Source organism: Nicotiana tabacum, chromosome 22, assembly GCF_000715075.1.
Source record: "Nicotiana tabacum cultivar K326 chromosome 22, ASM71507v2, whole genome shotgun sequence".
NCBI lineage: Eukaryota > Viridiplantae > Streptophyta > Magnoliopsida > Solanales > Solanaceae > Nicotiana > Nicotiana tabacum.
Window position 1 is genome coordinate 91500076 of NC_134101.1, and position 17342 is coordinate 91517417.

At 38.2% G+C, this 17342-nt stretch overlaps 1 protein-coding gene across 1 annotated transcript; it reads left to right on the forward strand.

The window, feature by feature from the left end:
• Positions 1-8941: 8941 nt before the first annotated feature.
• Positions 8942-11023, forward strand: LOC107796134 (uncharacterized). Its single transcript, XM_075242994.1, has 4 exons — positions 8942-9433; positions 9533-9780; positions 9892-10096; positions 10604-11023. Exons 1-4 carry the CDS (start codon positions 8942-8944, stop codon positions 11021-11023), a joined length of 1365 nt encoding a protein of 454 aa, XP_075099095.1.
• Positions 11024-17342: the final 6319 nt, after the last annotated feature.

Genomic DNA, 17342 nt, shown 5'->3' on the forward strand with positions numbered 1-17342 from the left:
TTGCAAATGCGAAGTTTGTTTCGCAATTGTGAAACCTGTGTGGCCCAGCTCCTCTTCGCATTTGCGATGAGAAGCTCGCAAATGTGAATCTCTCAGAGATCGCAATTGCGATGCCCGATCTCGCAAATGCGAGATCAAAGGCCTGCAACAAGATCAGTTACACCAGCAAATTTTTTCCAAGTTCAAATCACTGCGTAGCCTATCCGAAACTCATCCGATCCCTCAGGGCTCCATACCAAACATGCACACAAGTCTAAAAACATCATACAAACTTGCTCGTGCGATCCAATCGCCAAAATAACTCCTATAACTACGAATTTAGCACCAAATCAAATGATATTCTCAAGAACACTTTAAAATTTTTATTTTCTCAACGGGTCGTCTGAATCACGTCAAACCAACTATGTTTCTCACCAAATTTTACAGACAAGACATAAATGTGGTATTGGATCTATACCGGATTCTGGAACCAAAATACGGACCTGATATCCAAAAAGTCAAACCTTTGTCAAACACTTTCATTTCATTAAGCCTTTAACTTTCCAATTTCAACAAAACCCGATATCACGGGCTAGGGACTTCCGATTTCGATTCCGGGTATACACCCAAGTTTCAAATCACGATACAGAACCACTAGGACCGTCAAATCATGAATCCGGGTCCGTTTACCAAAAATATTGATTGAAGTCAACTCAAATAAAGTTTTTAGGCAAAATTTCTTTTTTTCATCAACTTTTAACATAAAAGCTTTCCGGAAATACGCCCGGACTGCACACACAAATCGAGGAGGGTAAAAATAAGATTTTTGAGGCTTAAAAGTATAGAAATGAGTTCTAAAACATAAGATGACCTTTTGGGTCATCACATTCTCCACCTCTAAAATAACAGTTCGTCCTCGAACGGACATAGAAAAGTACCTGAGCTGGTGAAAAGGTGGGGATATCTACTCTGCATATCGGACTCGCACTCCTAGGTAGTTGCCTCAACGGGCTGACCTCTCCACTGCACATGAACTGAAGGATAACTCTTCGATCTCAACTGGCGAACCTGCCGACCTAGAATATCTATCGGCTCCTCCTAATAGGTCAAATCCTTGTCTAGGTGGACAGTGCTGAAGTCTAACACATAAGGTGGATCGCCGTGAGACTTCCGAAGCATGGACACATGGAACACTGGATGGACCGCTGATAAACCAGGTGGCAACACAAGTCTGTAAGCAACCTCTCACATTCTCTCAAGAATCTCAAAAGGCCTGATGTACCTAGGGCTCATCTTTCCCTTCTATCCAAACCACATTACAACCTTCATGGGTGACAAACAGAGCAACACTCTCTCCCCGACCATGAATGCAACATCACAAACCTTACGGTCGGTATAACTCTTCTGCCTGGACTGAGCTGTGCGAAGACTATCATGAATGATCTTAACCTTATCCAAGGAATCCTGTACCAAATCTGTACCCAATAATCGAGCCTCCCCCAGCTCGAACCATCCAACCGGTGATCAACACCATCTTATAGGGAGCTATCTGGATGCTCGACTGATAGCTGTTGTTGTAGGCGAACTCCGCAAGTGGCAAGAACTAATCCCATGAGCCTCTGAAGTCAATAACACAGGCGCGGAACATATCCTCTAATATCTGAATAGTGCGCTCGGAGTGTCTATCCATCTGAGGATGAAATGCTGTGCTCAACTCAACCTGCATGCCTAACTAACGCTGCACTGCCCTCCAAAAATGCGAGGTAAACTACGTACCTCGATCAGAAATGATAGACATGGGCACGCTGTGAAAAAAATGATCTTGCGGATATAAATCTCTGCCAACTGCTCTGAAGAATAAGTAATTGCCACAGGAATAAAATGTGCTGACTTGGTCAGTTTATCCATAATAACCCAAACTGCATCGAACATCCTTTGGGTCTGTGGGAGTCCAACAACAAAATCCATAGTGATACGCTTCCACTTCCACTCATGAATCTCTCTCTTTTGAAGCAAACCACCAGGACTCTGATGCTCGTACTTTACTTGCTGATGATTTAGACATCGAGCCACATATGCCACTATATCTTTCTTCATTCTCCTCCACCAATAAGGCTGCCGCAGGTCCTGATACATCTTGGCGATGCCCGAATGAATAGAGTACCTAGAACTGTGGGCCTCCTCTAGAATAAACTCACGAAGTCCATCCATATTAGGCATACAAACACGACCCTGTATCCTCAAAACTCCATCGTCTCCAACCGTAATCTGCTTGGCATCACCGTGCCACACTGTATCCTTAAGGACAAGCAAATGAGGGTCATCATACTGTCAACTGTCACTCCCTGATGCACTCAAACAAAGAAGACCGAGTGACTTTACAAGCTAAAACATGACTGGGCTCAGAAACATCCAATCTCACGAATTGATTGGCTAAGGCTGAACATCCAATGCAAACAGTCTCTCACCGGCTAGAGTGTACACAAGGCTGCCCATACTCACCGACTTCCTACTCAAAGCATCGACCACCACATTGGCCTTCCCGGGATGATACAAGATGGTGATATCGTAGTCTTTCAATAGCTCTAACCACCTTCTCTGCCTCAAATTGAGCTCCTTTTGCTTGAACAAATACTGCAAACTCCGATGATCTGTGAACACCTCACACAACACGCCATAAAGATAGTGCCTCCAAATCTTTAGCGCGTGAACAATGGATGCCATCTCTAAGTCATGGACATTATAATTCTTCTCGTGAACCTTTAGTTTCCGTGAATCATATGCAATTACCTTGCCACCCTGCATCAACACCACACCAAGTCCAATACGAGATACATCACAATATACTGTATAAGGACCTGAACCTACGGGCAACACCAACATCAGCGCCGTAGTCAAAGCAGTCTTGAGCTTTTGAAAGCTTGCCTTACACTCGTCTGAATATCTGAACGGGGCATCCTTCTGAGTCAACCTGGTCAATGGTACTGCTATAGATGAGAACGCCTCCATAAACCGATGGTAATAACCTGCCAATCCCAAGAAACTCCAGATCTCTGTTGCTGATGTGGGTCTAGGCCAGTTCTTGACTGCCTCAATCTTCTTAGGATCCACCTGAATACCCTTTGCTTGTCACGCCCCAAACCTAGAGAGGCGTGGCTGGCACCCGGTGCCATAGTGGCCCGAGCAAACCACTCCGTAACTCATTCGTTCCTTTTGTAACTATCATGGGCTAACATGGTCACAACTCTTAATGTACAATTATAAGTGGGCAAATATTATATCAATGAACCATCATTCATAAAACATAAACACATATGGGCCATCAAGGCCTCTGACATACTATACAAAATGAATCTCTGTCTACAAAGCCTCTAAGATTATTTGACATAAAATAGGATAGGGTACCGACCTACCAATATGTCTGTAGCAAAACTCTGACACGATGACTTATAGACTCGGCTGCACTCCGAATGAGGTGAAGTCTTACCGATCCTTCACTGAATGCTAACATCTTATACTACGAAGGCTCGCCAAAATGATTGTCTATACCTGCAGGTATGAATGCAGCGTCCCCAACAAAAGGACGTCAGTACGAATAATTTACTGAGTATGTAAGACATGTAACTAAATCTATAAAGAGCATGGAATAAACATGGAGTAAATGACTCAACCTGTAAGTCTGGATAGCTTTGTAAATTATGAAATACTTATAGTGTAATGCATATGCGTATGAATGTCATGTTGTGCATAGGTACATGTGTTCATAACATCATCAAGCCTCTAAGGGCATCCCATCATATCATCTCAGCCACTGTGGGCAAAATTATCATTGTATATCAGCTGATCAGGTGGTGGTGTGTATATAACGCCATAACATTTCCCATATCCCATATACATATATATACTTATATATACGCGTATATAACGCCATAATATCATCACGCCTCTGAGGGCGTCCCATCATATCATCTCGGCCACTGTGGGAAAATCATCAACGTATACCAGTTGATCAGGTGGTGGTGCGTATATAACGCCGTAACCTTTTTCCATATCCCAATATATATACATATATACGCGTATATAATGCCATCTGGTCATGGGTCAATGTACATGAATGCAATGCATGAGAAGTACGTCAATAAATCTCTTGGAATGTCATAAGAGTATTATGACTTCGAGTAATATCATGAAGTAAACTTTATCAACTTACGTATTTTTTGAGACCCATGAACAGACGATAGAATAATAAGACTTATGAGAAATCAAGAATCAAGTATCTCTAGCATTTCTACGAATAGAATCATTCATGGAAGTTGTATATTTACTCGTGTTCCATTTGGATCATGCCAAAATAGAAGGAAGAATAACCTTAACATACCTGAGCCGATTATTCACAAAAAATCATTATATTCATACAAAGAGAAGGACATTTGAGGCACGACTACACGAGGCATGAAGAAAACTTCTAGAAGATACGTGCGCAATTAGTTCTCTGATATCCTAGTCAGAGAACAGTAGCAGAATTCCTGCTTCATCTGAACATGATATGCAGAAAACGTCCATAAGAGAGGGCATGATTATTTGTTCTTTCCTCACAGATGTGGCCATGATGAAACTTTAGGAATCATCAAAAACTGAATGCTAATATCCACATGCTGTGGAAAGGTAGAAAATCGCATATCTTACAATGTACAAGTGTAAACCAGGACAATAATAGGCTGGTGTCCATGTATTTTTGTTCTAGCTAATCAAATAATTTTTTTTGTAACTAGGAAGACAAAGAGTCTTTCTTCAACCACGCTTCCAGGTGGAATAAATCAGAAGATTGCAATAGATTTCCTATTCGATAATGGCACCATTACAACAATTTTGTTCTCTGGTGGTAATCAAGTAATAAAAAAAAACGATAAACAAGTAGGATATATTTAAGATTAGACACTGTAATTAACACGTTAGTTGCCACCTAAGGAAATTAACTAAGAGTCACTTTTCCAAGAAGTGGCTTGCTGCCACGTGGGGTAGGGTGGGACATTTTAATATTTATTCACTTATTAGGTAGTTAGGTAATGTCCTAATACCCGATAATTAACTTACCCGCATAATTAAGAATTATCTTGACTTACTTAAAATACTACTCATTTTTAATAAATTTTATATATCATACTATAATATATTTTACTATTATGATTATGTGGTACCATATAAAATTAATACATACACTATTATTTCATTAAAATATCCATGTAAAAATACATATATTTTCTCAACTTCTAATATTTCTAATCTCATATAAGGAGTATAATTTTACGTACACTTAATTCTTACAACGATAAAAAGATAACCTTCCTTTTTTGTGCGAAAATAGTTTCTATCTTACAATAAAGAAAATCTCATAAACTTTCTCATATTAAGAGTATAATTTACCATATCCGAAAATAGTAATAATGGTAACTATCGATAATTATACTTATAAAACTTTTACTAAAATACTTCACTTAAAAGAAAATACCACACTAACATTATACTATATTATAAGTGGGAAGCTCTAAGTCTAAAGTTAAAATACGAAAATAGCCATTAAAAATTAAATGACTATTTTGCCCTTCACTTAAAGAGTACTACTCCAACAATTTTCTTGAATCAAATAGTAAATTACCTTCAAAATTACTGCTTCTATCATAAATGTATGAAGCCATAAATTTATTAAAATTCGTCTTGAAATATATACCATTTAACCCCTTATTTTCATTTCAATAATTGATTAGCCAAATAAATATCATAGATTAGTGTAATGAAGAGTCGTAGTAAATGTGGAAAACGAAAAGTCCTACCAAGGACATTGCACTTTCATTTCTCTATATTGTATCTCTTTCTTTTCCTTCAATTTTGTATCTTCATTATATCTTCATTTTTATCCCCTCGGTTAAGTTACTAATTATATACAGCCAGTCAGCCATCATATCGGCATCACATGTGCTTTGCAGAATCTCAAATAATCCATATTGACCAGTCTAACTTTAAGTGACGTTATCTTTGATGATTGTTGCTATTTAAAAATCTTACATTAAGGATTGGTAATTTAACTCCATTTACTTGTGTCATCCATGCAGATAGAATATTTTTGTAATGATAAAAGATCTTTCTATTTGAAGCAGACTCACTATATTGATATCACTGAATTGTGCAAAAGCTTGATTAACAATGTGGTGTCTCCTGGCACCCATTGTCAGTCATAGGTATTGTTTCCTTTCTAATATAAGAATATTCATTTATATGTTAGTCAAGTATATTTTTCTTTTTCAATAATTTATGTGTTCAATCCACTTAGCACCCACCGTAAGGTAGAATTCATGCACGTTTGCGTAACGTGCGTGTTCAGAAACTAGTAATATCTAATGGTATCAAGGTTGGTAAACTTACAGGGTCTTAATCCCTTCAAGATCATATGGATTACTACGACTTACCCTAATATTAAAGTATGAGATGTTATACTGTTGATACAACGTGTCCCAAGAAGGCGACTGAGCTCAACTAAAACTCGCATTTTGAAAACTTAGCATATAACTGACTATCTCTCGGAGTCTGAAGAACGATCCGAAGGTGTTGCTCATGCTGCTCTCGGCTGCGGGAGTAAATCAAAATATCATCAATAAACATAATCACAAAGGAATCCAAACATGGCTTGAACACCCGATTCATCAAATCCATGAATATTTTGTTGGGGCATTTGTCAGCCCAAATGACATCAGTAGAAACTCGTAATACCCATACCGAGTCCGAAAACATGTCTTAGGGACATCGAATGCCCTAATCCTCAACTGATGGTAACTTTGTTCAACTACCGATAATCTATGGACATCCTCATCGATCTATCCTTCTTCTTCACGAACAACCCGAGCACATCCCTAGGTGAGACACTAGGTCTAATAAAGCCCTTATCAAGCAAATCTTGCAACTTCTCCTTCAATTCTGTCACGACCCAAGTTCTTCCTCCGTGAACTATCGTAATGTCACCTAGTCTTTACGACTAGGTAAGCCTAACCATTCGCGAAAAAAGGAAATAAAGATGTGAAACTAACAATTTACGGGTAATATAATAGAACAGTTTAAAATGCCGCTCGACATATATAATAACAGCACTCCGGACCAATATTAACACTCCCAAAACCCGAAATCTCATGAATCACAAACTAGAGGAAATACAAAACGTTCTAACTCCAGAGTGTCTAAACAAAGTAATTACAGAAGATCTATAGCTAAAAGAGAGAATACAGAGGGATTCCACGGTCTGCGGACGCGACAGATATACCTCGAAGTCTCTGAAAGTCGCCCCACCTCAGTGATAGTATGGTTGAGCTGAAGAACCTGGATCTTCACACGAAAAATATGTGCAGGAAAGGACCTGAGCACACCACAACGGTACCTAGTAAGTGCCAAGCCTAACCTCGATCGGGTAGTGACAAAGAAGGTCAGGGCCCTACTGGTTATATACATAAAACAAGGTAAAATAGTATGAATTACGACAGTATAATTTAAAATATTAACAGTCAATAAAGAGTAAAATCAGAGACAGAATATACTCAGTACACAGAGATAGCAACAGAGGGTCTCCCAGGATATCGTCCTGTAGTCCTAAACGTAAATGTACAGAGGATCTCTCGGGATATCGTCCCATAGTCCAAATCATAAATATGCAGGGGAAACTCCCAAAATACCAATCCGTAGTCCCAAAGTAAATATCCATTACAATAGAATCTCCCGGGTGTCGTCCCGTAGTCCCAAACGTAAAAGTGTAGGGGGATCTCCTGGAATACTGATCCGTAGTCCCAAATTAAACATGCAGGGGGATCTCCCAGGAAAACCGTCCCGTAGTCCCAAAGTAAACACACAATAGTCTCAAGAAAAGAATCTACAATTCTATTCGAGAATAAATAGAAATTCTACTCTAAACATCCTGCACAGAATACAAGTAAGCAGTTAAAGCAGGTAAGACAATTAAATCACATAAACATGATTTTCCTAAGCTAAACAGGAGTTTTTAAGTACAAGTATTGTTAGATCTAATTTTAATGATGAAAATAATATATTTGCTTCTTGTGTAGGAACTCTTGGATTGGCGAAATCATTGATAAAGGAACGTATGGAAACGTATGGATTGATTTACAAGATTGATGGAATGTAGGCGCGATTAAAGGAAGAAGCAATCAATCCTAAAGATACTGATGGAATCAAGGGACACGATTAAAGAAAGACGAAATCACACAAGATACATATGGATTCAATCATAGCTAAACTCAAGGAATCAGATAAATCAAGATCTTACTGAATATTCATCAAGTGTCTAAATATAGAAGATCAAGATTCCGAGTTCAATAGAGCTGTTGAAGAACAACTTTATTCTTGAAAACTTGGGTTGGCAAATCTCTCCAAAATTCAAGCCTCTCCCTCAAAGTATTTAAACCCGTAATCACACCTCAGCTAGACATACTTTTATCGAACCAAATACCCTCTCTTTGTTCTACTGCAAACAAACATTGTAGCTCTCTAAGATCTGTTGTGTAACAAGTTAGAGAAGAAAGAGAGAACAACACTGGTGAGACATTGTATCAAAAAAGACGAGTGATATAGGAACTAAGCTATCACATCATTTCCTTTGTACTCGAAGAATTGCATTCACTAAAGAGAACTCCCTTGCAACCTAAGGGGACTAGACTAGGATTCACATTAAATCCGAACCAGTATAAAAATTCCGGTGTCTTAAATTCCTGCATTTACTTTCAGCATCTTATATTCTGCTATTACAACTATTAGTTTATTGCATCTAGTCGACTAATTGAAAAATCAGTCAACTAACAGAGATTAAGTTTAAAAATATACAATTCACCCCCTCCCCCTATACTTTTAATTGGTATCAGAGCAAGGTTCGCATTTTTTTTTGCTTAACAGCTTGTGAGAAAAGATCATGGCAAATCAAGTTATCATAGGAGCTCTCTTCCAGGAAGGAACTTCACAAGTTAGACCACCATACTTCAATGGACAATATTTCTCTCACTGGAAAGTGCATATGGAGATCTATGCCAAGGCATACGATATTAAAGTTTGGAGAGTCATCAAAAAGGGGAACTATCCCCTGCCAGCTGCTACTCCACCACTTGTTGATCCTGAAAATATAGATTCATATACAAAAGAGCAAATGGAAGTGGTACAAGTTAACAATAAAGCAAGAAACCTTCTTTATAATGCCATAAGTGGTGAAGAGTATGAGAAAATTTCTAGCTGTGGCACAACCAAAGAAATGTGGGACAAGCTTGATATTACATACGAAGGAACCAGCAAAGCAAAAGAAACACATATCAACATGTTGGTTCATGATTACGAACTCTTTTCAATGAAAGAAGGAGAGTCTATTGAAGAGATATTTGCTAGATTCCGCAAAATAATTAGCGATCTAAAAGTGTTTAGAAAACTTTATACGAGTGGAGATCAAATCAGAAAAATTCTCAGAAGCCTACCAACCACTTGGCAGACCAAAGTAGTCACACCCTAATATCAGGATCTAAATAAGTTATCCTATGATGAACTACAAGGAGAACTCAGAGACTTTGAAAAGACACATCTCAAGAAGACTAGTCAAGAAGAAAAAAGGAAAATAGTCGCATTCAAGGCCTCAACTGAAATAGCTGAAACTGAAATTGATGATGATCCTGAAGCTCTACAAGAAGAGATTGCTATGCTATCAAGAAACATGGATGGCTCAATGAGAAGATTCAGGAATACGAGGAAAGGAAGAATTCCACCTAGGTGATCCAAGCCATACAATGAACAAGACAAGAATGATGTAAAATGCTATGGGTGTGGAAGATTTGGACACATTCAAACTGACTGCCCAGATCTAATAAGAAAAATTTCTAGAGGTTTTAACAAGAACAAATCCTTTGGAAGTTGGAGCGATGAAGATAGTTCAGAACACGAAGAGATAGCAAATCTTTGCTTCATGACGATTCTGGAAAATGAGATGAACAAATCTTCAGGATGCTGGACGGATGAGGACACTTCAGATGACAAATACAATGATGATAATGAGAACTATTTCATGACACGAGGTGAAACAATTGAGGTAAGATCTTATAACTGTGAAAGATGCAATGAATTGCAGGATATTCTTGATTTAACTTTGTAAGAGTCTCAAAAAATGATAAATGAGCTTAAGAGACTCAATAAAGAAGTTAAAGAGTGGAAACTCAAACATGAAGTATGTGAAATAAAAAAAGAAGTACTTGAAGAAGAGTTTGAGGAATTGCAAATGCAACTCAATGGCATGTGCAAATCCATCAGTCACAGTTCTGTCATGTCAAACTAGGCGACTTACAAGTTAACTGTAAAAGGAGCAACTAGAACAAATCCCACTAGTACTAACACTAATGAAAGACCTAAAAGTGGGTCAGGAGTTACGTGCCACTACTATAACAAAAGTGGACATAAATATTTGTTTTGTCGCTTTCGTAAAGAAAATGTTTCAGGATGGGTTTGGAAACCAAAATCAATTCCTTATCTAGTAATACTAACCCTCCAGGACCCAAGCAAGCTTGGGTACCTAAAAGAAAGTAATCACTATGTTTTGCAGGAACACCACAGAATAAGCCGCAAAGGAAAATGGTACTTAGACAGTGCGTGTTCCAGTCACATAACATGTGATAAAAATCAGTTCAAAGAAGTTACAAAAATTGATGGAGGAAGCGTTAAGTTTGGGGATAACTCAAGGGGAAAGATAATTGGTACTGGAACAATTGCCTTTAATAACAACTGTGACATCACTGAAGTTTATCTCGTTGATGGACTCAACTACAATCTCCTAAGCATAAGTCAATTATACGACTCAGGATATGAGGTAAATTTGAAGAAAACAGGCTGTGCTATTGAAGATGAGACAGGTAAAACAATCCTCCCAGAAAAAAGGTATAGAAATGTTTATATCCTCGATGGTTTTGAAAAGATAGGTGGTCATATTTGCTTAATATCTATGTCTGATTATCCATGGTTATGACATAGGAAACTTGGCCATGCAAGCATGCATTTGATAAAAAAATTGTCTAAATATGAGTTAGTTATTGGTCTACCCAAACTGAATTTTTCTTGATCTCATATCTGTGATGCATGTCAAATAGGTAAGCTGTCACGACCCAAACTAGAGGTCCATGACTAGCACCCGACCATACTTGCCGAGCACCAACGTACATTTTATCTAACCTTCTTTATTATCTTTTAGGGCCTATTATCTCGAAAATGTAGAACCTTAAGAACATAATTTCTACTTGATGCAAACGACATTGGAAGAGGAAACCTATAGGTATGATGTCTATTATGCAGACGAAATCAGATTCAACAAGAGTAAAACCCTATGAACATGTTTTCTATTGAGTAAAGCAGGCAGATTTGAAAGTAAAGCCCTAAGAGCAGGATTTGTACCCATATTACCCCACAAAGTACACATCTACCCACCTTTTTTACTAAATACCCCAAATATCTGTTTACAAATAATTACAGGCCAATAACTGAATTACATAAGTGAAATGGAAAATCAAGAAGCTATTCTATAGAGAGCCTGCAATCGGGCCCAAGTTTCCCAAAGCCTCCAATGGTCTTACAAGCCTCATTTCCACAGACAAATCAAAGTCTAGGTGTATCAAAGTTCCCTAAGGGTCTCAAGGACCCCAGACAATGCTTACACCTAGACTTAATAACCAAACATTGAACCAGTGCAGTGTGGAAAGGCTAGCCTCAGTATGCCAAAGTTCAAAGGGTTCTCAAGAGGATCCCAAGGCAGTACACATACTAGAGGGGGCAGAACTTATTAACTAAGAGTAAAGTGAAAGTGCAGGACACAGGTTGAAAGAAGTTTATTAAAGACTGGACCTAAAAGTCTGTTTTGAAAGCAATCAGTAAAGTAATAGAGGTTGTTGGAAAGAGGTTGGAGTGGTAAACAAAATCAAGCACTTCAGGGTAGGATCACACATAGAATCCAAATGGATTCAGTAGTCACACAGGGGTCAAAGGGTTTGGGGATATTCAGACACTTAACTGCAGACACATAACCCCAGTAGGGGTCTTAGCACTGCTTTAGACATGGTTAGAGATAGTTGACACTGGCATAATCACAAACCATTCATGAGGAACATAAACACATAGAGAGGGATAAGGATTTGGGATTCACAAAAATGGTAAGTACAAAGTAAGTAAAACAATTGTCCAGGCATGCTTTGATTCACATAAGGGAATACATCGATCTAAAGGGAGGGGAGTCATACTAGCACGCAGATAATATAACCTAACTACAAACTTCACAACAAAACCACAAGTAAAAGCAAGCTAGAAATAAAAGAAACCGAAACAAGAAGAGAAACATGTTGTTGTTGAGGCTCTAAATTAAACTAGGACATATCAGTGAAGATAGAAGTAAGCAGAATGAAAGAACCAAAGAACACAGAGGATTAGCCTTGGCTTGCAACCGACTAATAGTAGCAAATAACACAAGAGAGGGGGAAGAATAAGGATTTTTAATAACAAAGGAGTTTTGAAAAACCAAGTGTCTGTGTTTTGTTTGTAAAAGACTTAGAGTATTTATAATTGAGAGTAGGTAGTGGACTAAGGTAAAAATCATAATAGTATACTAATTTAAGAACTCAGAATCAATCAATTAGAGAATAAAGGAAGTACTTCCTTAAGTTAAGGGAATCAAGGTCAAACGGAAAGATTCAGTACCATATAAGACAGGAAGAAGAATCAGTGCATGATTAAATAAGGAATGAGTCAAGGTTCAGTAGGCATAGAGTAGTCAATTAGGACAAAATTCAGAAAAACCCAATAAAGGAAAGACTAAGTAAAACAAAGTACCATAGTAGATAAGGTAATGAAATCAGCTAATTTATACAGAGGAGGTAAAGCTTTTAGGGCTTTAAAAGAAGATCTTTCAATCACCATCAATTAAGGAAAATCAGAATCAATCATGGGGAGTCATGATTCTATCTTCTCAACATTTAAATAGAGATGAATGAACAAGAGTAGCAAACAAACAAGGTCGGCTATATAGACAGAAAGAAACAAGAGATCAACAAACACAATCATATAGAGGTTATATAAGTAGGCTAAAGATTCAGTAGAACATATTTGAAGCATGGTGACCATGAGAGATTAACAAGGATTAGGTAAATAGGCTAACACACAGAACCAAGGCAATAGGCTAAAGATTCAGCAGAACATATTCGAAGCATGGTGACCACGAGAGATTAACAAGGATCAGGTAAACAGGCTAACACACAAAACCAAGGCAAAGAAAATCATGCTAACACACAGAACCAAGGCAAAGAAAATCATGCTAACACACGGAACCAAAGTGAAGAAAATCATGCTAACACATAAGAACAAAGTAAAGAACATCATGCTAACCTACATAATCAAAGCAAAGAAAATATTAAAAAATTAGGGCTTTTAACAGAGTTGAGTTAAAAAGTAGTAGGAGCATAGAATCGATCAAAATAAGCAAGGAAAAAAGGTTTAATCATGAAGAAATCAGTTGGAATAGGTGTAGAAAGAACTCCTAGAAAACCCTAGCTATTGAAGAAAGTAAAATGGTTTAAAAATGAGGAGCTTTCAGTAGAAGTTCAAAAAATAGGCAAATCATAGAAGGAAATAGGCTTAAAGCATGAAAATAACACATATCTGAGAGATTCAGAAGAGAGTTAGGGTTTCAAAAGGAAACTCAAATGGAAATCGAAAGAACCTGTTGCAAACTTCACCGATCGTGACATATAAGGTGTGATTTTGCCCAAAATCACACCGGAGAAGCCATAAGTAATAGAAACAGAAACCCTAGGTCCAAATCGACATGGCCCAGGACCCTTGAATGCCTTAGAGATGATGAGCAAGGCGATGAGAGACCCATTGGAGGCTTGGGTTGAAAGGGTGGTCGCCGGAGATGACCGGAGAAGGAGGCGATTGATAGAGTCTAGGGTTAGGTTGAGAGAGAAGAGAGGAGATGAGAGAGTTTAAGCGCGGTGGTTTAGAAAAAATGATTTAGGGTTTGGGGTCTCTTAAAATTAAAAAGGGAAAGTCATTTATGGACCGTTGATTTAGGAGATCAACGGTCATGATTCAACCGGGTAGGTGGGTTCCGGGTTTGGGTAAGGGTTAATGGGGTCTGGTTCGGGTTATTAAAATAGAAAATTGGGCTGGGATTGGGGTCTGATTTGGCTAAAATTGAAAGCCAAATCTGGCTATTATTTAAATAGCCAGTTTTCCCTATTTAATTTATAAAAATAATAGGTAATTTCTAGAAAATAATTTAAGGTGCAAAAATGATTTAAAATACATAATTATCATTTTAAAAATATAGAGACCAATTTTATGCATATAAAATATAATTATACCTTAAAATGAGCTAACATTGCAATCATATGCAATTTAGTTTAAAAAATACTAAATGTGATTGTACAAAAACATAAAAATTACATTAGCCATATTTTGGCATAAGTATAGAAACTAAATAAATGAATTATCAAAACAATAATTTTGGAAATAATTATTGGGGATTTTATGGATAAAAGGGGAGAAAATAAATCAATTTAAACCCTTAAAATTATGGGAAAAATAATAAAAGCCTTGTGCATGATTATATATGACTATATATACTATTTTGAAGGTATTTATGCATATTTAAAATATATACGAAAAAATTGGGTATCAACAGCTACCCCTCTTTACCCGAGAAGGATGAAAGAGTTTTCGGGTAAAGAAATAATGGCCAATTTTGACTGGATGGGATGTTTTGAAAGACAGAGGTTGAGCTCCGATTTTCGACTTGCCTACATATCCCTGGTTTTATAGGAATTAGGCCATGTGTAGTTCTGGATTCACCTGCAGAGTATGCCGATGAAATTATTGTAAGAATGGACACGAGATATGGAAGCGACTACGATTGGGACGGTCTGAAGGAACCGGAGCAAGATCGCTCTTGCTAGGATAGCAGTTGCTTATTGGTTACCTATAGATAAAAGATGCTACAATCATATTTGCGAGAGTTTAAACATGATGCAAATTCCCTTCGGACCATGAAGGTTGTCTTCGGATGGTTAAAGATGACGTCCTTGGACGATGACGTCCTGGGCCATGAATTGTTTAATGAGGGATTTGCAGGTCATGAAATGAGTTCTCGGGCCATGAAAATATTGCCTCCGAACTATGACGCCTTTGAATAATGATATGCAAGTTCGAGAGATCCTCAGGCCATAGCATGGTGTCTTCCGGCTATGAGGATGGTGCCTTTAGACTATGACACCTTTGGACAAATTGGCGATATTCCAGCCCATGAGATGCAATAATATGATATAACAAGACAAGGCTTAGTCTTGTAAATGAAGGGTAGAGCTTAGCCCGATCGAAAAGCAAGTAGATGGTAGTAGAAAAATAGAGCGACATTGGTGAAAATGAGGGACAATGCTTAGTTCCGTGAAAGTGGGGAGGCATGGATTAGTATTATGCAAAGGGGAGGCAAGGATTAGCCTCATGCAAGTATTAGACTCATGCAAGATTGGAGACAGGGCTTAGTCTCATTCAAGCGTGGAGTCAGAGATTAGACTCATGCAAATATGGAGTTAGAGATTAGACTCATGCAAATATGGAGTCAAGGATTAGACTCATGCAAGATTGGAGACAGAGCTTAGTCTCATGCAAGCGTGGAGTCAGAGATTAGACTAATGCAAATATGGAGTCAGAGATTAGACTCATACAAATATGGAGTCAAGGATTAGAATCATGCAAGATTGGAGACAAAGCTTAGTCTCATGTAAAAAGAAGGCAGTGCTTGGCCTTATGCAAATATGGAGTCAGGGATTAGACTCATGTAGGTATGGAGGCAAGGATCAACCTCATGCAAATATGGAGTCAGAGATTAGACTCATGCAAGATTGGAGACAGAGCTTAGTCTCATGCAAATATGGAGTCAGGGCATAGACTCATGCAAGATGCGAGACATGGCTTAGTCCCATGCAAATGGAAGGCAGTGCTTAGTCTTATTCAAAATGGAGGTAAGGCTTAACCTCATGCAAGATTCGGGACAGGGCTTAGTGCCATGCAAATATGGAGTCAAAGATTAGACTCATGCAAATGTGGAGTCAAGGCTTAGACTCATGCAAATATGGATTCAGGGCTTAGACTCATGCAAATATGGAGTCAAGTAGACTCATGCAAATATAGAGTCAAGGATTAGACTCATGTAAATGTGGAGTCAAGGATTAGACTCATGCAAATATAGAGTCAAGGATTAGACTCATGCAAATATGGAGTCAAGGATTAGACTCATGCAAATGTGGAGTCAGAGATTAGACACATGCAAATGTGGAGTTAGGGCTTAGACTCATGCAAATATGGAGTCAAGGATTAGACTCATGAAAATATGGAGTAAAGAATTAGACTCTTGCAAATGTGGAGTCAGAGATTAGACTCATGCAAAGAGAGAATAGCAGACAAGGGTAAAGTATATCTTAGCTAGGATAGGTTCAGCGTCTAACGACCGGATGGATGGTGAATTTGCTTTTTGTACGAATGCTATTGTAAAATATGCCTGCATTCAAAGAAAAATCGTAAGTTTCATGAGGGGAGGTTGGTTCTTGCTTCGTCTGCCGGCCTTGCTTTGCTCCGCTCTGGAAGCCCTCTTCGAGTTTCCCTAGGTACCACCTGACTGTTATAAAAAAAATAGGATTTTCGAAAAATATGTATTCATTGATAAAATAGGCTTGTTTTGGAAGCGTATTGGTGTATCAAGTAACTTTTGATGAACTAGCGACTGTGACACATTTCAAAGGCATTGAAGCTCTCTTATGTTAGAATTTTGAGGGTCCTCCTCAAAATTCATCCCCAGTTTGGTAGATGATTTGTAACCGTTTACGGATGGCGGACCTTGCTGAATCTTCTTCGGAATTTTGAGAGTCCTTCTCAAAATTCTGCCCCAGTTCTTGACCGATTACTGGTTTCCTGACATGTGATGGCATTGGCTGGACTTGCTTAGGAATTTTGAGGACGCTCCTCAAAATTCTGCCCTAGTTTCTGATTTTGGGGAAAATGAAAATTTTATTATGATATGAGTGAAATCATAAGGCTGCCTACGTATCCCCTATCAAACAGGAATCAGGTCAAGCGTAGTTCAATTACATCAGAAAGGAAATGTAGAATAATCTAAGAATAGTATCTCTTGACTGCGTCTGAATTGATTGGTTTTGGCTAGATTTCTCCATCCATTTCTGCAAGTATGAGTGCTCCTTCTGTCAGGACCCTGTGAACCATGTACAAGCCTTACCAGTTGGGAGAGTATT

Excerpts from the sequence above, each read along its gene's own strand:
- LOC107796134 (XM_075242994.1), top strand. The coding sequence starts at position 8,942 with ATGGCAAATCAAGTTATCATAGGAGCTCTCTTCCAGGAAGGAACTTCA. Across the intron at positions 9,434-9,532 it reads AAATAATTAGCGATCTAAAA|GATCTAAATAAGTTATCCTA; the intron begins GTGTTTAGAAAA and ends CCCTAATATCAG. Across the intron at positions 10,097-10,603 it reads CACGAGGTGAAACAATTGAG|GAACACCACAGAATAAGCCG; the intron begins GTAAGATCTTAT and ends TATGTTTTGCAG.